Raw genomic sequence first — 22,570 nt, 5'->3', positions numbered from 1 at the left:
CTTTAAACATTCAGGTCATTAGACCTCACTGGCATCCTTAAACACTAGACAAAACATATTATTGGAGTTAGCCCTCTCTGCAGGGTCATTTCCAAACTATTTGCTTTCTACCTCCTATTTTCTTAACCCGTTTATGTTGGCTTTTAGGACTCTGTACACATCACAGCTAACCAGTGTTAGAGTCCTTGTGCCCTTGCTCCTTCAAAAATGGTAACATTTGCTTACACCGAATTGGCATATTTAATGTACTTCTAAGTCCATTGAATAGTGCTACTACATTTACCCAGGGCATGTAAATTAAATGCTGCTAGTAGGCCTGCAGTGCTGATTTTGCCTCCCACTTAAGTAGCCCTTTTAAAACATGTCTCAGACCTGCCATTGCAGCATGTGTGAGCAGGTTTAAAATGCCATTTCGACTTGGAAAATAAACCCAGGCCTAAACCTTTCTCTTTCATACATATAAGTCACCCCTACGTTAGGCCCTAAACAGCCCCATGGCAGGGTGCAGTGTATTTTAAACGTTGGACATATACTTTTAACGTTTACATGTCCCGGTAGTAAAAAACCCGTACTTTTACTTTTCACTACTGCAAGGCCTATCTCTCTCATAGGATGCCATTGGGTTACCTTATTACATTTAATAAGTGATACCTTTAATTTGGGAGCAGGTAGGACAGCCAAGCTTGGTGTCTAACGAATTGTAATTTAAAACCCTCTCTAATGGTAAAGTCAGACTTTAAGTCACAATTCTGAAAATGCTAAGAAAGTTGGCGTTTTCATATCCTAACTATTTAGTGCCTGCAACTTGTATCCTTAGTCACATGACTAGGTGTAGTTGGCAGTTGGTCTTTGTGTGTTGCTCCCAAACAATGAAACAAAGGGGGGGAAATAGGAGTTGGCAGGATGGGTCATCTCTTACCTGATGTGGGCTGCCACTGTTACCTACCACACTTGCATATCACAAAGACTCTGCCACAGCACACTCACAAAGTATTTCACACTATATTATTGTGCCCCTAGGAAAGCTGAATCCAGGCCAGGGAAGAAAAAGCAAAAAGAACAGATGACGGACAGAATACTGACCAATGCAAACATTCACCCCACTCAACAGATCTGGGTTTAATCCATTGTATTTTTGCCCACCATCCCATTTTGGACCCAGCCATATGCAAATCAGTCTTGACCCTGTTCCTCATGGGAACAGTCCAGCATGAACTGCCAAGCCTGGTCCTCCCTGGACCAGAAACAAGCATCCTAGGACCGGTTTTGGGGTATCACCGCTCATCAGCCAGGCTAGCTTGATTCCAGTGGCGCAGTGAGCACAGGACCCATGTCTGGGCATACCCTTCCCACTTAGGGTGACAAAAGCAAGAAGAACAGATGATGGATGGAATGTTGAACAATGCAAACATTCACCCCCCAGTCTAGAGATCTAGGTTTAATCCATCATTATTTTGCCCACCACGCCACCCCATGACCATTAAAGCTATGAACAATTCAGGAACAAAAATATATTAATTAATGTAGACATTAAATAAAATATATAAAATGTAAAGCCAAAGAACATATTTACTAAAAATAGTATATATCAGCTATGAACATGCAGCCAATCTTTGTACTTTGTTCCTCATTTCACAATTTGTGAGTTTCTCTGAATTAAGAATTGGGAACCACCGTTTTTGCTATTTATGCATCAGGCTAAAGGTTTTCAGAAGGAAGTTAGAGAATGATTGTAGCCAAAGAATAGAGATGTCAGAGAAACAAGGGCCATATTTTAGGGGGATTAGGCATAAACCAGCTCAGCAAGTCACCTTGCTGCACAGCCCTACGCCAAAGTGAACGGGCAGAATGTACCCGTATATATGCAATATGGTGCATTCCTGGCCTTCCCACTGCGCTGGTGCTGTTTCAGCAGCATAGCACCAACATAGGCACACTTTTACCATGGTGCAAGGGTGCCTATGTTCTCGGCAGGATTGTTTTTGTGAAAGAAGGGGCAATCCTAAAATGCATCTTCCTCTTTCTATGTGTGCTGCAGAATACAGCACACATAGAAAGAGGAAACAACTAGGATAAATAAAGATATTTCTTCTCATAACGCCTCACCTCGGGAGGTGTAAGAATTTGTGCTTTCCCAGGTTTCCTAGATCTTGTAAATCTGGGGCAGCGTCAATATCCATGGGTGTTGCGTGGGAAAACCCACCACAAAACGCATGGAACGCCACACCAGCATAGAGTAAAGCAACGCAGTGATTTGCTCTGCCTTGCCTTACTTCATATCTTTGAGGCCATCCAAAGCTGCGCATAGTGGCTTTGCATGGCCTCAAAGATATGGTTTTGTAATCTGCACTGCCGGAGCGTCACAAAAAGTGACACTCCGGTGGCGCAGGGTCGCTCGTAAATAAGACCCAGAGTTTCAGATGATGTTCACGCTGGGAAAGCACTTCTCAAGAAAAAGTGGCGTGAAAGTCAGTGCTGCATTGTAGCCGGACATACAGAACTGATATATATATAGTTTCTATATGAGATATATCACATCACAAAGCTAAATGCCTTCATCTAGTATGTCTTTCACAACTATAACTACTAGTGTTCTGTTGTGCAATAACCAGACACTTTTGTTTTGTCCATTGGACTTTGTATGTATTTACTTTGGGAAACCTGTATGAATGTCACAACGCCCCCCCCCCCCGCGGCGGGATGCCTGGCTTTCACCTTGGGGATGCCCTGTAGGGGCTATCTCACAGGGAAAAGCCAGAACGGGTTCCCAAGGCAAGCGCGGAGATACCCCTTCGGGGGTCGATTCAGGCGCTATATAAGAAACATAATATTAATAATAATAATAATAATGAAGAATGTTTCTGAAAACTTTCAATGCATTACAATTGTGAGTCAGCACGGCAGGTATGCCATTATTTTCAAAACAGAAAGTCAGGTTTGGTAATTGTTTCCAGGTTTTATACACAACATTTCTAATTGCAAGGTATGGAATATGTAGGTTGTTATTAGCTATTTAATTATAATAATTTCTTGAGGAGTTGTGCAAGCTTTGCCAAGTCTTATTTTTTTAAAGTTTTAATATCTCAAAATGCTTGCATGTTTGTGTAGGAAATAGAATGTAGGTTGTTACCAGGAGGAAAGCAATGATTGAGCTCCCAAAAATTTTAGCAATTGATATTGAATGCTTAGAGAGTAAAAGTAGGTTCCTTTAAATAATTTTAGGCTTACCTCTGGTAACTGTAGACAAAGCGACAAGTTTCTGGTTTTTCAGGACAACATAAAAATTGAAAAATGAAACATAAAATTCACAAATCAATTTAGTGAAAAGAAAATGTAATGATTAAAACGCAACCAAAATGATAATCAAAAATTAAAAGGCAAAAAGAATCCCTATCATTTTTGTGTGGGTAAGTGAGTCCTAAGCATCTGAATGAAATAGAGCATATGTCGGTTAATCTCAGCTGTTCCCCTTTGTTCACTGTTTTGCCGTGGGTCTGAAACAGAAGTCAATGTCCTACGGTGGGACAAGACAAGGCGCTGTGGCCGCTGAGGTTGAAAAGGAGCCCTAAAGCCCTAAAGGAGATTATCTTGAAATCTTTATCTCCTGAATTCCACTCAATGCTAGGAAGCCTTTTCGATTTTTTGCTGCTCTCATTTAGTCGGAACTTGAAATCCGCTAGCAGTGCTAGCCTGAGAGGCTCGGACAGTGAGGATCCCCGATGTCAAATAACCTATTTCTGCGGTCCCTTTAGATCCTTACATTTTGCTGTAAAAGATCTCAGCAAAAGGAAACAGAAAGGAAATATTGCCTGCTCACTATGCGATTTTATTAGTAAGCAGAAGGACCTTGTTCAGGTTCACCGGTGTTAAAAAGTGCACTTGTTTCAGAAAGCTGACTATTGTTGTCCTGGCCCCTCCTAAAGAGAGTGAAGTGACACTCAATGTCTATAAGTGATGGATGGTGTTGGGCCAGGAATGTCCCCTGCATGTATGCAGGTGTGCTCTCCTGCCCGGGGTTCCTGACTGTGTGGGTGTCGGGGTAGCCTGACTTTTATGCAGGCACTAGTGTCACTCTAATCTAAGCATGTACACAGATGCCTGTCCATGGCTATGCAAGGTCCTGGTCCTGTCCTGAGATGTGGAGAGGCGCACTAAGTGGGCCCTTATTAGTGCTTAATTTGTAAAATAAAAAGTGCCAGGACCCTGACCGGGAGGCCACTGCAGCAAGCACCACCCAATGCCCCATCATCACTGGCAATGACGGTACCAAAACAACTACTAACCATCGCTCTCGCCTGCAAGTGCTACTGTTCAGATTATTCCAGGCCCCTAAAGCTAAAAGAATGGCTAGGGAGGCATGTATTAGTATTTTTGTTATGTATATTGTATTCATAAACAACCATTGTTCTGCTCATCTCTAAATTAGATGAGCAGTGCCACCATGTGGCAGGGTGCCATAAGTATGGTGATGACAATTAAGCAGCGGTGCCGAGCACCAGAAGCCACCTGCTTAAATTAAGCACTGGTCTCATGGTGGTCAGAAGACGACTGTTTCTGTCCTGACTAAAGCACATGAAGCAGTTGTGGTAGCATTCTGTTTTTGTTTTTTTTAATTAATAATATGACCTGATCGTTGTATCTGTGTCACTGTGAGTATATCATGCAGCCCACTCGTGTAAACATCTGCTTTTATGTGGCTGCCCTGAACTTTACGCTGGAATCCTGTGTATAAGTGGAATGCTTGTGTATGTGTAGTGTTTGTAGCTCATGTGAAGTAGTAACATTCTGTGTGTGAGACTAACTACTAAAGCCAATGGAATCCATTGTGGATATCCCTTTTTGGCATGACACAATGTACAGAATGTCAACAGCTTCCCCGGGCAGTGAATGTATACTTCCTGCATTCCTATGGCTGAACTGTGGAGATCCACACACTGAAGTGAGGAGGATGGAAACAGAGCTACGTTTTGATATATATGAGGGATTTTGGTAGCAAGGGGCAGCAGATTAGTTCTTCCTGAGCACTCCACTTATTTGATAAGCGGGAATGGTGGGACACTATTTCTGATGTGCTGGGTGAGAAGGTTTCAAGATTAGACCTGTTCTTTTTTCAATACCTCATTACTGCTTAAGAGATGCTTAATACAGTGAGGTGTGAAACCTGGCACTTGATTGTGTCTATATTGTGGGTGCTCTTGTTTGGTGGCACCCCCAGTGTAACCTGTTGTGAAACATATCACTCTGCAACTTCTTGACCAAGAAAGGGAGTGCTCCCCATGGTCTATGACGAACTGCTATGGTACCAGAGCTGGCCTCTACTTGACAGCCTGTCTGGGGAAATAATCTGTCTGATCCTGCAAGAGGAGAAACTGTCCAAGATGCGCAGTCTAGCATGTTCCTGGGACTGAGGCACACCAAGAGCAAACAGACTGCCTGCGAGTGAAGCCAGAAGCAACCCCTGCTGCACAGGGTTCCCTCAGTCTCACACGAATATTCCTGAAGGGAACTTTTACAGGCATTCATCACTGGAATGGTCCAGCTGCTGTGCTCACTGCATCATCTGAATCAGGGTAGCAACTGATGTGGTGACTTTGAAAGCCTGGTTAAGGTTTGTATCTGCTTTGTTGCCCAGCCAAGTACCCAGCTGGGCCTCGCTGCAATCCTGCTGCTGGAAGAGCCATAACAGCCAGATCCACACTTATGCACAAGCATGGTGGGCCACATGCAACAAAAAGTGGGCCACACCCAGACTCCTTGGTAGCTCCTGAAACCTTCCTCAGTCACTGACGGTCTTGGCCTATGTGAAGATGGTGAGGGCACAGGATCCATGCTGGATGAGCACAAGGGACTAACTCATTACTCACACCACCACCAGGGGTAAGGTCTGTTGAAAGGTGTGAACTGAGTCTGCATTTGTTTGGTGGTGCTCAGAAAAAACTTCACCTAAGCCTGATTTAGGCCTTTGACTTAATTGCTGAAGAGGACATGCTTATTAAGGGTCTTCTGAGAGTTTACATGGGGGTACTCAATGAGTGTGGTGTAACGAGGGAGAATTGTAACCAGGATCCCTGCCCTGTATGCTAAATTGAACTATGTACTTTACTGCTGTTAGTTAAATGGACTCAGATTTACTAACACTTTGTGCTGGGTTTGAATTACTAAAACAATCCATACCAGCACAAAGTGTTGAATTGGGATTTACTTTTCTGCACAAAACTTATCCTAACCCTTAATAAACATAGTGGTGTCACTTTCTCAGACGGTGAAGGCCACAGCAGAGCAGAGTAGAAGTATAAGCTATTGGAAGCTACTTTGCATCAAGGGGGCGTACCATGGCTGGCACATTGGAATTACCATGCAATCATCTGTGTTTTTTTAGCCAAAGCCCTATCTGCTAAATAAAAAAGACATGGCTTGCACCAAAAATGCATGCCTCCTTGAGGCAGGTACAGTGCTGGAGAAAAGCTTTCTTTTCTCCAAACTTTTCCAAGTTTGCATACAAACTTGGCTTTAATCTATGTCTAAGCATAATATTTTTGCACTGTTAGTATATACTTCCCCTACAAAACTTATACCAGACATCATGCACACACCCTTGTACTATAACACAAGGGTGCAAGCATGGCACAAGGCAGCCTAAGGTGCACAAGTACATTGGGAGAGAGATACAGAATGATATCTTGGTAGATAGCGTGCTGTTCGTCTATCTCCCTTTCAAGCAATGTTGCACCTCAACCTTGCTTGCTGCCTTTCATGAACAATTGATATATTTCACACATAGTTTCTTTTCTAAAAAGACAGAAACTGACTGACTGAATTATTTATTAAGCGCACTTATGCCGAGGCATCTTGGCGCTATAGAAGGATGATGAATGGGACTGCCTGTTAGACCATAGGGAAAAGCCAGGTTTTTAAAGCTTTTATAAAACTGGTCGGTTTGTATCAGAGCGTAGCGCAATCGCCATAACTTCGCTGCCTGTAAGAGAAAGACTTTCCGCCACATCGGACTCTCCTGATTCTAGGCATACAGATCAGGTCCAGACTGCTAGATCTTAATGTGCGGGGTGGCACATAGCGAGGAAAGAGATTTGTCATGTCCTCCGCCCCTCTTCCATTAAGGGACTTATGGACTAGACAGAGAGCCTTAAATTGCACTCTACGCCTGACAGGGAGCCAGTGAAGTTGCCGTATGGCGTGCGATGTCGGATGACGTTTAGGGAGCTCTAGCAAGACTCTGGCTGCCACGTTTTGGATTGATTGAAGTTTTGCAACTTGTTTTTCCCCAGTACCTAGGTACAGGGCGTTACAATAGTCTATACGGGACAACACCAAAGCTCCGACCACTGTTTTCCTCAGTGTGAATGGAATATATGGCAGGATTTTCCAGAGCACCTTAATTGTAAAGAAACAGGCCGATGTGACTAGACTGATTTGGGCCGTAGAGGTTAGTTCTTTATCAACCATGAAGCCCAGGTTCCTAACCTTATTTGCTGGGGCAGGACATGTGCCAGCTTCTGGAGGCCACCAAAGGTGACTCCAGATGGAGGGTTTTTGGCCAAACTCCATCACCTCGGTTTTTTCAGTGTTGAGTTTTAGAAAGTTCTAACTCATCCAGCTCCTTACGTCTAGGAGACAGTTACGAAAGCGCTCTGCTGCGGCCTCCACCATCTGAAAAAGTGCCACCACTATCTGGTTGTCGTCGGCATAAGATACTAAGCGCAGACAGTGAGATTTTATAAGTTTTGCCAGTGGGGTGAGGTACAAATTAAACAGGATGGGGAGAGCGCAGATCCCTGGGGGACGCCACCTGGGAGAAAGAACTCTCCTGATTGGAGGCCTTCCCAGTGGATTTGCTGTACTCGTGCTTCTAAGAAGGACCTGAGTAGAATTAAGGTGGTATCTGTAATGCCTACTGTTCCGAGCCTGTCTAATAGCACCCCGTGATTAACGGTGTCGAATGCCGCCGTCAGGTCCAGCAATATCAGAGCAGCTCTGCCTCCTTCGTCCATGGTGCTACGAATTTCCTCAGTGGCCATAATTAAAGCGGATTCCGTAGAGTGACATGACCTAAAGCCATGCTGGGTAGAATCTGGCTGGACATTGAAGTTTTTGTATCTGTTGGTTGGTTGTTTAGTTCAAGTACAGAAATGGTTCAATTTGACCAGATTTGCTGAGCCATAGTAGACATGGGCCCAGGTCACCAGTGGGAAATTACCTCAACTACCAGAGTTGGGCCCCATGGCTCCTGTTTGCCCAGTGGTCACCTGAACGTGGTCTCATAGATGCCCACGGTACCCTGTGCTCCTTCTTTCCCAGCACAACATTCATCCTTACCGAATAGTTAGTCCTTTCACGATTTAAACCAGTCCCTGGTAGGTCAGTGCTCTGTGTTCAGATGTATGCTAATTGCAACCCCATCGAAAGGTCGTGGGAAGCTTTTTTGCAAAGCAGAAAAGTAGTCTATTTAGAAATTATATTTAAATATTCATACTACTCAATTAAGTTCACCACAGGACCAATGGAACAGGTGTGTGGTGAAGGACCATGTCACAATGATAGAGTCTGTGAGCTGGATGGATAAACATGTTGTTTAAAATATATGACTAGTTTTGCCAATCAAAGGATGGCCTCCGCCTATGCTGAAATTCACTGTGGGTGCTATTACTTCTGGAGCATGTTAGTTTAGCACACATAAAATGTTTCAGTTCTGAACATGATATATCTGGGCTTCAGAAGACAAGGCACGAAAAAAGGGAACATATGTCAATAAAGGTGTTGTTCTGACATGTTACCAATGTAGGCTGGCCAGTAGCAGCTACACTGTTGCCTCAAAGGCAATTGAGTAGGTTTTTAAAATTCCACATCAGAGTCATGTAAAGGCCATTCTGCAGCTCATATTAGGCATTTGGCATTTACACCATTTGAACATGTTTTGAACTTAGACCATGTGCTTACCTAAAAGCCAGACTGTGGATGGTGTTTGTCAGCTATACACCATGTCTGAGATGTGGAGCACAAGCTGGGGGAGGCGGACAACCTGTTTTCCATTGCTTAGAGCCATAAAGTGCCTGGTACTGGCCTCAAAAATGATGAGCATGTACAAGATGTACTGTCTTACAGTACGCATTTGCAATTCAGTTTGAACCTAATAAAGGAACTGCAAACACTTTTCACAGCTTGGGCAATGGTACAGAAAGTGCCCCAGAGGTGCAATGGGTGTTTGCGCCTGCTTTGCACGCCCCTGGGGCACTTTGGTATTACAGAAGGACCTGCTGTAGCTTGTGCACCCCTTTCTGTAATACCGATAGCACCAATGCTATCTTCAGGGGGCGGTCCCCTCATTTGCATGGGGGTATGCTACAGAATTACAGCTTTGGATTGATAAAATAATATCCGAGCCAACCTGGAATAAGTAAAAGCAGCTCCTGATGCACGTGATACACTCTTCTTAGAACTTTTTTGAGAAGCAGAGCTTTATCCAGATGCAAAGGTGCACCCTGTCTAAACCCAAAGAATGCCCATTGAGACTTAGAGCACTACATAAATTATGCAATAAAGAATTAGGGAACTCTGGTTAGTTCCCTTTTTTTCAGGGGAGAGCAGCTCCTGTACATGGAGGACTTTACTTCATTACTGCCACTTTAAATCTGTTCGCCTCAATGTCTGTTCTTCTAGCAGAATATTTAAACGTATGAAAAGCCCAATACTACCAATGCCGAGCTACAAAGGCAATTAGCCATTCCAGGCACAGTATTACAGCTTTGGATTGATAAAATACAATCTAAGCCAACCTGGAATAAATGAAAGAAGCTTCTGATGTGTTTTGTTGTTGGTAGAGCTGTCAGAGAAGAATAGCTTTGCCCATTTTTGGCACAAAGATATTCAATTTGACATTTAAATGGCCAGTTAGTTCCCACTTGGAAACCCACAGGTGCAGCCCCCCACCTAAACCCTAATATTTCTACTGGGATTTATAGTAATATGCTTAACATGAGCAAAACATAAAAGAAATTCTTCATTTAAATGCTGGATACCAGAAAAGGTCTACCATCCAAAATTGGGAAACCTATATGTGCGCCGGACCATCTTTCTATTCTTGGATGAAAAGGGACCAGAATGGTACTTGACATTTCATATGCATATGAATGGTAATGAGCTTTGTGTTTAAAGTACTAAATGTCGGGTCTATGTATGTATCGCTAAACATAGGGAATCAAAGGGTGTTAATGATAATATCTTCCAGCTCTGCAGAAGTCAAGTAGAAACTATAGTCATCTTTATAAAAAGAGTATACAGTGACACATATTGAGGTATATATATTCTAAACATAGGGAGATAAGTAAGACTATATGTATTAGAAAAGTCATTCATGTTTAGCTTCCAGAAAATCTCCGTTCCCTTTCAAAGCACACAAAGTTAGTCATACATAGATATTGCTACGGAAATATCAGTTCTCATTTACACCTTACTAGCAGCCCGTCCCAACGTTGTCCGGGAGCAAAAGGCTGCTTCAGGGCCCCCGCCCGCCCCGCAGAAGAGTTGTCTGTGCAAGTCCTAGCCCTGTTCAACTGATTTGGCCCACTTGTGTTATTTTTTTAATTCGTATGTATTGTTTTCCACGTTTTATGTTGTCCGCAAGATGTGAGGAAAGTGTTGTGTCACCTGTTTAATGTTTTTTTTCTTTCGAAGGCTCTTTCCGTGTGTTCGTTTTTGTATCCCTTCAAAGAAGTTTCCCTTTCGTTTTGTCAATTGTGGTGAAGTCCTGGCAGTGCTCGAGTGATTATGGGCAGTTGTGTTATTTTCGTTATTCGTATGTCTTATTGTAAGCGTTTTATCTTGTCCGCAAGATGTGAGGAAAGTCTTGTGAATGCGCAGTCGATTGCGTTTCTCCGTTAAGAAATGTCGGATTTTTTTGTTCGTGTTTACCCCCCTGTGACGTCGTTGGTCAATGGCCAATGGTTAAAGACTTTTTTTTTTGGTAAGCCGAAATCGTGTGTGTGTTTTCTTTAGTGCGTTGTGATTGGTCTAGTATGCAATTAATCCTGCCCCCTGTGTGGCGTCATTTGACACTCCTCGTCGATGGAAGGCCCGCCCGGTTTTTAATGCGAAGGCGTCAATGTTGTCTGGGTAACTGCAACGAATGTGTGTATATTTCTTATAGCGTGCACCTCTGCTGTTTTTGTGTATTGGTGTTACCACGCTGTATGTGTGAATTTAAATTCATTGAAAGCGCATTTCCGCTGTATGTGTTGGGATTTGCAAATGTTTTTGTTTAGAAATTCATTGAAAGCGCATTTCCGCTCTATGTCTGCATATTGTGCGTTCTAAATTCAGTGAAAGCGCATTTCCGCTCTATGTGTGCATATGTAAGTGTGTTGTGAAGTCGCTTGGCCTATGTTTGTTATTTGCACTTGGCACGGCCCTGTAAACGCCCACATTTGTTGTTTGAGACGCCAACGGCCACAACCACGCCCCCAAGGGACTACTTTACCACTTTTGGCATTTTTGCTTTTTTAATGTATATGGTGTACATATCTATAGCCTATGTCCTTCTGCCACATCTCCCCTTTCAAATGGTGTATTGGGTGTAGTGATTGGTGCATTACTTTTGTAGTTTACCTGGCTCAAAGGTTTGTGTTCTCTCTTTATAATAGTAGTATAGATGTTCAATGATCCAATGACAGGTTATTTAAGGCAGCTATTTTTCTTGTAGAAATTCACTACAACCTGCACACTGTCTTCACCCAAGAATAAACAAGGAAAGTGGTCCACAGTACTGACCAAGGGTTAATATGCTCTGGTTTGCCACTTGGGGTCTGGGATAAAAACTTCTGCAGTGCACCTGGCCAACTTATGAAGCTTTTTACTAAAGTTGCTCCAAACTTCTCCAAACCTTTGGAACTTCTTCCCGAAGTTCCTCTTGTGGGTTCAAAGTGTCTAAAACACCAATCCAAAGGTCTAGAATCTCTGAGATGGCCCTTGAGATGTTGGGATTACATACAATTGGATCACATAGAATTCCCACAATGCACTGGCGAAATCCTTAAAAGTCCACTGGACGCACTCCAGGCTAGGGATTTCTTGGGGTCGATTGTGCAGGTGGGCTCTGTTCACCTGTTACTGTCAGAGAGCCTACTCCTTAATCATTGTGAAGCCAGACAAAGTCATTAGGGCTGTAGTCCCAGATTGTGCATGTTAGAAATGGGGGTCTCTGGTTGGTAGAGGTAGGTACCTTTGTCCAAGTAGGGACCCTGTTTCCTAGTCAGTGTAAGGGGGATACACTTCTGAAATAACCGCTGCTCACCCCATTGGTAGTTTGACACAAGCAGACAGGCTTATCTCAGATCATTGAGGAAGCATTTGTGAACACATACAGTAATGCAGGGAAAACACTGCAAATGGACACCATTCAGTTCAGAAAACGAACTAATCTGTATCTAAACCAAACAAGACCAAATCGACAAAAATCCACAATAAAGTAATACAAATATGACTTTCAAGAAGGTTGAAACAGTTCTGTTCAAAGCAAATTGCAGCTGGAATACTTTCAACACAAAGTATCTTGGATGCATCAAAACTACAATCAAAAAGGGTCACAGGGTAGGTGATGCATCAGTTCTTTACACACAGGGTAGGTGATGCGTTTGTTCCTTGCTGCGGGGGAGATGATGCGTTGGTTCCTTATTGATGCGCAGGGGAGGTGATGCGTCGGTTTCTTACTGCGTGGGGAGGTGATACATTGTTTTCTTACTCCATGGGGAGGTGATGTGTCGGTTTCTTACTTCATCCCCCAGTGATGCAACAGACCTGGCACCTGATGCAATGCGTGATGATCCGGGATGTGCTGCGACTATTCCATCTGAGTCCCCTCAATGGGTCGGTTCTTACACAGCAGGGCCTGCGTCAGAGTCGGTGCAGTGATCTCGGACGTCTGAGATCGGTGCACAGGACTCTTCACACAGCAGACAATTCAGAAGTGGGCAGACGCCGTGTCGATTATTCAGCTGCCGCGATGTGTCGGAAATTTCTTTCGCACCACTGAGATGCGTCGGAACCAGGAGATGCGTTGATTTTCACTTTTCTTTACTCTTCTTCAGTTCCCATCTCCAGAAACAACCTACTGAGGCACCTCTTGGCCTGTCAGAACTCCCAGCAAAGGAGTTCAGTGGGGCCTGTGGGTGAAGTCTCTGTGTCCCTGAAACTTCAGAACAAGAGGCAAGCTCTACTTCAAGCCCTTGGAGATCTTCCTCAAGAAGGGTACACAGCCCACAACAACGTCCTTATCCTTTCCGTGGCAGAAACAGCCACTGCAGGCCTACCCCAGACAGCACACAGCAAAGGGGCAGTACGTCTCCTTCAGTTTCTCCAGCTCTTCTCCTTGGCAAGGGTTCCTCTTCAATCCTAGAAGTAATCTTTGAAGTATTTTCTATCCCTGAAACTTCCAACAGGAGGCAAGCTCTCCTTCAAGCCATTGGAGAAAACTCTAACAGCAGGATGATGAAAGCACAGTCCTTTCCCTGCCCAAGACAAAAGCAACCACTGCAGGCCAACCCCAACAGCACTCAGCACAGGGGCAGTACTCCTCCTCCAGCTTTAAAGGTTTGTCTTCCTGGCAGGTTTCTAAGTTCAGCAGTCATATGAAGTTCAGGGGTCTGGGCCCCACTCTTGATAGCACAACATCCTTTGTTCCCTGGAGGCAGAGATGCTCTTTGCCCAGCCAAACCCAGCTCTGTCGTCTTTGGTGCAGCAGCCCAGCAGGAGGTGGAGACAGCATTACCTCAAGCATACTAGGCCAATTCAGGCGTGAAAGAAATCTCTTACCTCTACTCTAAAGGCAGCCCAGGTCTATTCAGCCCTGCCCTGACTCATCCAGGAAAGGCAGGACACACATCAACCCCCCCTCCCGGTGGCTGTCTGAGAGAATGCGCATCCCCTGTCCCTGCTATTCAAAAGCCAGACAGTCAATCCACTAAACAGCAAAGGCACAGGCTGAGCAAGAAAATATCCACTTTCTAAAAGTGGTATTTTCAAACACACAATATAAAAAAATCATCATTACTAAAAGATGCATTTTTATATTCTGAGTTCTTGCACACTCTTTCTATCTTGTCCCTATGGGAAGTTATATTTATAAGATGTTATAAATAAACTCCCATTCTATCCTATGGGATAGATAGCCTTTCAATAGTGAAAAAGTATATTGGCAGTATTTCACTAACAAGACATGCCTCAGACATCAGGACATGTCCTACATTTCACATACACTGCACCCTGCCCACAGGGGTAGCTTGGGCATACCTTAGGGGTGACTCACGTATGAAAAGGAGGGTTAAGGCATGGCAAGTGGGTGCACTTGCCATGTCGACATCGCAGTACCAAACTGCACACAGACACTTCAATGGCAGATCAAGAGCCTTTTGCAAGGCTGCTTGTGGGGGTGGCACAATCAGTTCTGCAAGCCCACTAGCAGCATTTGGTTTACAGGCACTGGGCACACACAGTGCACTGTACTATGGGCTTAACAGTAAGTCAAGCAGGGCAGTCCTTCTTCTTTTGATTTTTGCAGGTAGGGATCTGAGGTGCTATGCTGCTCTCCCATATTTATTCAGTGTTCCTGGGCATCACGCAAGGGGGCACCCATGTCTAATGGGATGCAGGGTGCCACCAACCTTTAAGAAGACTTCCTCCAATGTATGGCATATTCTTGTCCCAGATGGCATTAGACCTTCCAAAATCCAAAATGGAGAACCTTTCTTGGCTAAGATTCCCTAATACGCCCCTTCCAGCCCCAGTCCTGCCTTCTGTTTCTGCAGTTTCAGTTCACCTCCCACAGGAAATCCTTTGACCCAGCTCAGGCCTCTTCACATCTCATTAAGACAGCCTGACTCCGCCTGGCAGAGGCTGACCAATCAGAGCAGGGCTGCTAGAAGGCTGGGTTTTGGCTTACAGAAAAGAAAGTTTTATAACTTATTTTCTGTGATAGTTATAATAAATCTGACAGTGGCAAGTTGTTGGATTCATTCTAACTATAATTATGACACCTTGATTAATATTCTTAGCTCCATTCTTTCAACAGCTAGACTCAGGGCCAGCTTTAGTACTGGTGACGCCCTGTGCGACAATGTTTGTTGGTGACCCCCATGACCACCTTGCCAAGGATTCCCTCACTACTAGTATTTGACAATGCTCCTAAGTCCCCAAAATCACTGTCTCTTAGATTAATTTAACATTATATCATCACTCGATCCAGTTTAAGGTGTCACACACTTAACGTCACACATACGTTGCACGGAGACAATCATAAGTGTGTAAATCAGTATATAGAAAATGTTAGATAAGACTGAGGCCTACAAGGTCTATGAGTTACATGCCATCCATACCGATAGGCCTTATAGTTTCAGAGTCCTTGGTCTGGAAAAGTAAAAATTATGAATTTAAAATGTAACATAATGTTATGGGGTTTTTGTTAATAATAAGAATTAATTTCTACCCAAAGGAACCCTTTTTTTAATATAAAAATAAGGAAAGACTGGGCAAAAAACATGTAGCTGTAATATATTCCTTGCAGTTTGCATGCAGCTCTTTGAAGACAGATAATAACTCACTGCTCTATATTAGGATTTTAACTTTTAAACTGCAAGTAACAAAAGGATCTCTCCCACAAAAGCAATAACCCATTGACCTATTCATAGTGTATGCACTTTGTGATCTGAATGGGACGCATTCTTTGCAGCAGCCATATTAACCTTCTGCACTATGATGAGTCAAAACTTCCTCTACCAGACAAAGCTCTGGTATCTCTCCACAAAGAAAATTAATCACCGAAGTTATCGTGACATTTTTATTGATGCTTAAAAATTGCTGGGACAAGGAATGTAGCATCTGGTGCTTTTCAAATTGATTGATTGATTGATTTATCTATTTGTAGAGCGCGTGAATGCCCAAGGGCGTCTTGGCGCTGAGATGTACTACTGGCTCTTGAGGATGTTGATTAGGGCTGTGCAGAGAAAAACCAGGTTTTAACTTCCTTTCTGAAGGATTTCAAGGATGTGCTGATTTTTATGTCTAGCGGTAGTTGCTTCCAGATTCTTGCTGTGTGTACCAGGAAGCTTCTTCAGCCCCATAGAGCAGGCCCTGTTTAGACTTCAATAAAGTATTCAAATGTTAGCCTATGGAGCCATTGGACAACAATGGGTAAAAATGAAATAGGTTGTTTTCCCCTCAGCAGGGCATATGAAACATGTTTTATAATGTCCCTGCTTAGAGTTACAAGGCACCCTACCCCTGGGGCACCTGGGGAAGATCTTAGGGGTGACTTATATGTAAAGATAAGGTAGTTTGAGACTTTGGAGGTACCTTTTATTCCATATAATTTCAAGTTAAAAGCAGCCTGCAAGGCTGGGCTGGCCTTTAAAATGGCAGCAGGCACCACAGTAGTGCACACTTAAGTGCATTAGGTTTGCTGGGCCTTTAAACCTACATGCCTTACCATATACTAGGGACCTACAGGTAGGCTGTCAGTGTCAATTGTAATTACACCTAATTACCATGTACTTTTAAACAGAGCACAGGCCCTGGCTCTGGTTAGCAGAGCCCAGGGCACAGCCAGAGTCAGAAAACTAGCAGCTAGTTGTCAAAATGGGGGAAAAAAGTGGAGGGACACTGCAAAAAGGTCCTGGTTCCTCACACTGACACAAAGCAACATTACGTTGTGCACAACTATATTTTAACTCTCACCGGTGGTAGGCTCTTCAAATGTATAATGCACACAACATTGCTTCTCAGGGCCTCTGTAAAAGTTAGAAACAATTTATTTCTAATGTGGGGGTGTGCTTATACAGGAGGCCCAGAATGTACAAGGTCTGACAGATGTCTTCAGCTGGTGGCACCTTAAATAAATCATGGCTCCTCAGGAATACACACAAAGGAGATCTTTTGACTGACTCGAATGAGAACATGTGTTCTTTATGTCACCAAGCATCTCCTGGACATTCTTAATGTGAATCACAAAACGTATTCCCTTAAAATGAAGAACATGGGTCATGCAAAATGCATTTATTTTCTTTCAAAGTCTTAAATCAGTCTTCAAATTATATCCATTGTTACCATTGTGAAGCTAGCCATTTTGATATCATCTCCAGTGGTGGCCGCCTGTTGGAACTGGCCCTTCTTGCAGGGTCATCCCCAAACTTTTTGCTTCTTCCTCCCTTATTTTTCCTGACCCGTGGCTGTTGGCAATAGGACTCTGCACACTTTATCAGTGCTAATCAGTGCTAAGGTGCATATGCTCTCTGTGTAAATTGTTATTGTGATTGGATATACACGATTAGCATATTTGTATCACCAAGAAGTCCCTAGTAAAGTGCACTGGGTGTGCCAGGGCTGGTGATGACAAATGCTACTAGTGGGCCTGCAGCACTGATTGTGCCACCCACATGAGTAGCCCTAAAATGGTGTCTCAGACCTGCCACCGCAGTGCCTGTGTGCAGTCTGTGAACTGCATATCCTCCTGGTCAGTGTCCCCACTGATCAGGCCTAACCCTTCCCTTTTTGTGCACATTGGTCACCCCTATGGAAGACCCAAGGTACCCCCCTGGGCAGGGTGCAGTGTATGTGAAAGGTAGAGCATGTACTGGTGCATGTGACATGCTCTGGTAGTGAATGACAGCCATTTTCGTTTTTCACTATTGTAAAGCTATCTTGCTCCAAAGGTTAACATGGGGGATGCTGGCTACAGTGGCTACCAGCATTTCTTCCCATAGGAACAAGATAGGACATAAGAGTCTAGTATCCCTGAACTCAGAATGTAATAACACATCTTTTAGGAAAGGTTGTTTTTAAATCCTGTGTTTGAGAACAGCACTTTTAGAAAGTTGCTGTTCTCTTGTCTGACCCTTCTGTGTGCCTTGTCCTGTTTGTGTATTGACTGTCTGGTTTGAGAGTCACAGGGGCTGGGGATTCCCCAGGAGGCTGGCTGAGTCGGCCCTAGGCTGAATGACTGCATTTGCAACCTGAGTGATGGGAGGAGTTAGCACCTGGGCCTGAATAGGGCAGTGCCTGCCTGCCACAATGCTGGCTCCACCTCCTGCTGGGCGGCTGACGACCCTGCCCTTCACTCTAAGACCGGGCTCAGGGCCCACTTGCACAAAGAGAACAAAGACTTTTAGGGGTATAAGTACAGGACCCCTGACAACAGAAAATTAGATCATCCTGGAATCAAGAAGGAACCTCTGCCAAGGAGAAAGCTGAATCTCAAGAAGGGAGACTGTCCTGCTGTTGCTCTGCTGGACTGACCTGTTGCTTTGCTGCCAAGGAGAGGGGAAGGACTTTGCTGTTGTGCTGTGTCCCCTGTCTTGAAGGAATCTCCAAGGGCCTGAGAAGAGCTGGCTCCCTGTTCTGAAGTCCCAGGAACAAAAAGACTTCACCCCCAACTTCCCTGAACTCTGCTGAGAGAGTTCTGTCCTTCCTAGAGTGCTTGATCCAGTTGTGGGGCCTCTGGAAGTTGTACCTGTGCTGGGAAGCTTGAAACTAAGCTTGAGAAACGTTTTGCAATTGAAAAGTTATCGCATCGTTTGCTGCGGAGCGCATCCCCGACAGTGCAAAAAGTTTCCCGCTGCTTCGAAGGTCGAGATCGTCGCAGCGCCTGATGCCGCTGTCAGAGCTGTCGCATCCTTCGTTTGCGGGACGCACCCGATCGGTGCGGGAAGCCTAACATCGCTGCGAGTGTCGTCGCAGAGCCTGTCCTCGCTGGGTAAGATCGCCGCACTGCTTGCTTGTGGACCGCATCACGTCGCTGCGAGTGTCGTCGCAGAAGCCATCGCATCGAGGAGCTGCGAGAGAGAAGATCACCGCTGGTTCGCGCATCGTCGCCCCGGAGATCATCGCAACTTCAGAGATCGCTGCCTCGTGCCTTTGCGAGAACAAACTTCCTACGGAACCTATGCACCGGAATCCATACAAGTGGCCTTCCTCCCCATACAGACCGAATTCGTCGTAACACGCCCACTGCTGCAGCAGGGCTGTCGCATCGCCTCCCCAGGGTCTCAGGAACAACGCATCGCTTGTTTTCCACCGCACCAGCTTCTGCTTTTGGAACTTTGTCGCAACTAAAGGTACTGTGTCTGAGACGTGACGAAACTGTGAACTTTTCAAGCAACTGTGGATTATTTTATCGCAACCTAAAGAACTTTTTATTACAACCTTAAGAACTCTTTTGAAACCATATTCTTGAACTGTGTATGTTGGATTTTTGTCGTTTTGGTCTTGTGTAGTTTAGATTGAATACCTTTATTTTTCTAAACTGGTGTGGAGTCAGTTTGTGGTGTTTTCACTGTGTTACTGTGGGTGTTGGTACAAATACTTTACACATTGCCTCCTGAATAGCCTTGACTGCTCGTGCCAAGCTAACTAGAGGGTGAGCAGGGGTTATCTCAGAGGGTTTCCTCCTTACCCTGACTAGAATCAAGGGTCCCTATTTGGACAGTGGTACCTAACTCTGCCAACTAGAGACCCCCAGTTCTAACACCGCCACAGCATGAAGGTGGGGGCGGAGGACGGATGGGTGGGCAGAGGTGACTTGAGGGGAAGGAAAAATAATCATGCTCTGCTGCTCAGACACTGTCTGTGAGCCTGTGGCATTTCTCCAACCTGGCTGTGAACACTGCTGGGTTGGAGAAAATGGAAGTACCCATGTATTTTTGGACAGCCTAGGACGGCCAGCCAAACATACATGCGCACTTCTAAGTGCCACCAACTGCCTGTGATGACCCGGCCCTGCAAGCATGTCAGATTCAGTGAAAGAAAAATCAAATGATATTGTTTCATTATCATTTTATTTTTCTCTGACTGACTCTGACGAGTGGGGCGAACCTCTTCTGCCATTATGGAGGAGCTGCCCCAGATCATCCCCTCTAATTGGTTTTATATTTCACCTCTTTTGTGGGATTTGCAAGAAATCCTTGTATGCATAATGTAGCCTAATGATAAACATCAGCTTGACCATTTTAAGCCTTACATCCCTTGATCATGCCACCGCACATGTCGGTCCACAGGTTAGGTTTTCTGTCATATTTATCAGGCTTACCACAGTGCACAGACATCCTGCAAGAGTTTTTTTAAGCACCCTGCGTAGCCTGTTGGTAGTCAATGCCTGCCTGAATTCTCATTTAATCTGTTTCCGGAGAAATACATGATTTTCATAGACCAACTTAGCATAAACTAAGTACTTCAGTGATTCCCGCCCTATATTATAGCCTTGTAGCCCGCCGTAGCGGGCTATACCGGCTATTAAAGGCCCGCTGAATCGTTAAAGGCCTGAGCCGAAGGCGCGGGACTTTAACGAGACAGCTGGACTTTAATTGCCGGTATAGCCCTGCTATGAAGGGCTATAAGGCTATTAGAACATTCTGCCACTAGAGGGCAGAATGTTCTAACAAATTAAACAAAGGGTTCTCGAAGCTCGAGGGGATATAAATCCCCTCGAGCTTCGAGAAGCCTTTGTAGAACATTGGAATGTTGCTCTGCAGGCCTTTACAGGCCCGTAGAAGCAGGGAGCACTCCATTGTCTGCAATGGAGCTCCCAACATTCCAATGTTCTAATTCTACTTCAAACCTTCCATCTGCCCCTTACAATTTCTGTAAACTGGTGACAAGCGGCAGCAGCTTGGGCCCAGGGCTGGCTTAGGGGGGTGTGACCAGTGCGGCCGCACTGGGCGCTGACTTGAAGAGTGGGGCTCTGACCTCAAGGGGGTGCTGTGTTTAACAATAATGTATGATTTAGAAGCACCTGCCATAGAGTTCATTGTGCATCCAGATTTCATGCATCAATGAAAATGTCAGAAGACTTGTGATTAAAGTTCCAGCTAGAGAGAGAGATTGGAGTTTGGTCGAGTGGCAGTTTTGACTCCATAAAGTAGCGCAGAGGGTTAATATTTCTGCTGCAAAGAACATATCTGCATTTTATGTGGATAGCTGAGTGGATTAGTAAAGCACCCTTTACCTGAGCTTTAAAACAAATGAAATGTATGTGAGAGAGGGGCTATGGAGAGATGAGGGGCACTTTTGCCGGGTGGTAGTGAGAGAATCCGAAGAGGAGGTGATATGGGCGGTTAAAAATAGGTTGTTGCACCGGGCGCTGCCAGAACGAAAGCTGGCCCTGCTTGGGGCTTTCAGAGGCAGCAAATCTGAGTTGTCATTTCAAACGACAAATTTACTGGCTTTAAATTCGCTAAATTTGGTTCTTCCGAAGCTAGTAACAGTACTGATTTATACACCATCACTAAATGGACAAATGATTAATATACTGTGGACTCAAAATGTCCACAACCCCGTGTTCTTGTAATCATTGGAAGCCAAGATAGCATTCCATCCTGAGACAATTAAATGTCTTCATTTTTCTTTCATTACACAGTGCTGATGGAGTTGATTCGGCAAATCTCTCCCACATCCTTCTGAGGCAGTTTGTCGGCCATGACAGCCCCTGCAACTCATCCCGCAACGACATGTAAGTGCATACCAAGCGACGGAATCTTTCCATTCTGCTTTTTGCTCTTAGATTTGTAGTAGTTTCTACCAACTCATTGTGATAGTTCTCGGTAATGACAGCCTGTGCTGCCAAGAAAGCAGCACAGTCTGCAAATACTTACATCCCACCTAAATATGGCGCTGGTATGGTGATGCAAACAGACATTAAGGACCAGTAAACTAGGCTGTCGCAGACTGTATTCTTCCAGTAATGCGTGATTCTGCTTTTGATAAATTCTGCCATTTGTTCTCACACATTCTCTCTTAGCTGGGATCTTGACAGGGCCAGGCTAGGGTCTCCAGGGTAACAAGAGCAGTTTAAACAGCGAAATGAACCAGGAACCAAAAAAGTGTGTGCTGTGAAAAATAAGGAAGCGAACGGGAGAATAGGTGTGCGGACATGAAATAGGAGAGCAAGACAATGCATGTACAGCCATGATTGATGTATACAGAGGGTGCATTTCTTAAACGATATATTCTGACCAGTATGTGTTTCCCTACAGGAGCAGCTATGCATGTTGGCCGACAGAGGCAGGCGTGGAACACGCATCTTTCGAACACTGTCCGTATCTGCAAGGTCAACAGGTACGATGTTTTTTTTTTACATTTCCTACTATTCTGTTGCTTTTGATATGGACGTTTTTCAGAAGAAGGTTCTCAGTATGCTACGTGCTCAGATAAAGCCTCTGAGAGGGCCGCGAAAACTAGCACACGCACAGGATGTGGTGCACCTGTGAGGGCACGCACGTGATTATAGGCCCAACACCGTGAAGGAAGGTAACGAAGACACAGAGGGCCTCATTTATGAGATTTTGCCGTAGGAAAGCACAGCAGGCCTTCCTGCTGCGCTTCCCTCCGGCAAAAGAAAAGGGCAGGAATGCGCCGTATCTAGAAGTTACGGCGCATTCCTGTCCTTTTCCCCTGCGCCGGCGCACTATGGGCTGCCTGCGCCAACGCAGGCACCTTTGCATCACAGTGCAAGGGTGCCTGCTTTGTAGGAATGATTATTTTTGTACAGGAAGGGAAACCTTTCTGTACAAAAATAATC

General features: G+C 44.6%; 1 protein-coding gene across 1 annotated transcript in view; it reads left to right on the top strand.

Moving 5' to 3' along the window:
* Positions 1–22,570, top strand: part of ABCA13 (ATP binding cassette subfamily A member 13) — a 2,590,787-nt gene that overhangs the window by 1,510,361 nt on the left and 1,057,856 nt on the right. The window contains exons 33-34 of the mRNA XM_086964984.1: positions 21,410–21,502; positions 22,026–22,107. Of these exons, the coding sequence (XP_086821110.1) occupies positions 21,410–21,502; positions 22,026–22,107 (175 nt within the window). The remainder of the gene's footprint in view (positions 1–21,409; positions 21,503–22,025; positions 22,108–22,570) is intronic.

This window comes from Lissotriton vulgaris, chromosome 4_1 (assembly GCF_964263255.1).
Source record: "Lissotriton vulgaris chromosome 4_1, aLisVul1.2, whole genome shotgun sequence".
NCBI lineage: Eukaryota > Metazoa > Chordata > Amphibia > Caudata > Salamandridae > Lissotriton > Lissotriton vulgaris.
This window is presented reverse-complemented; position numbering and strand designations above follow the sequence as displayed.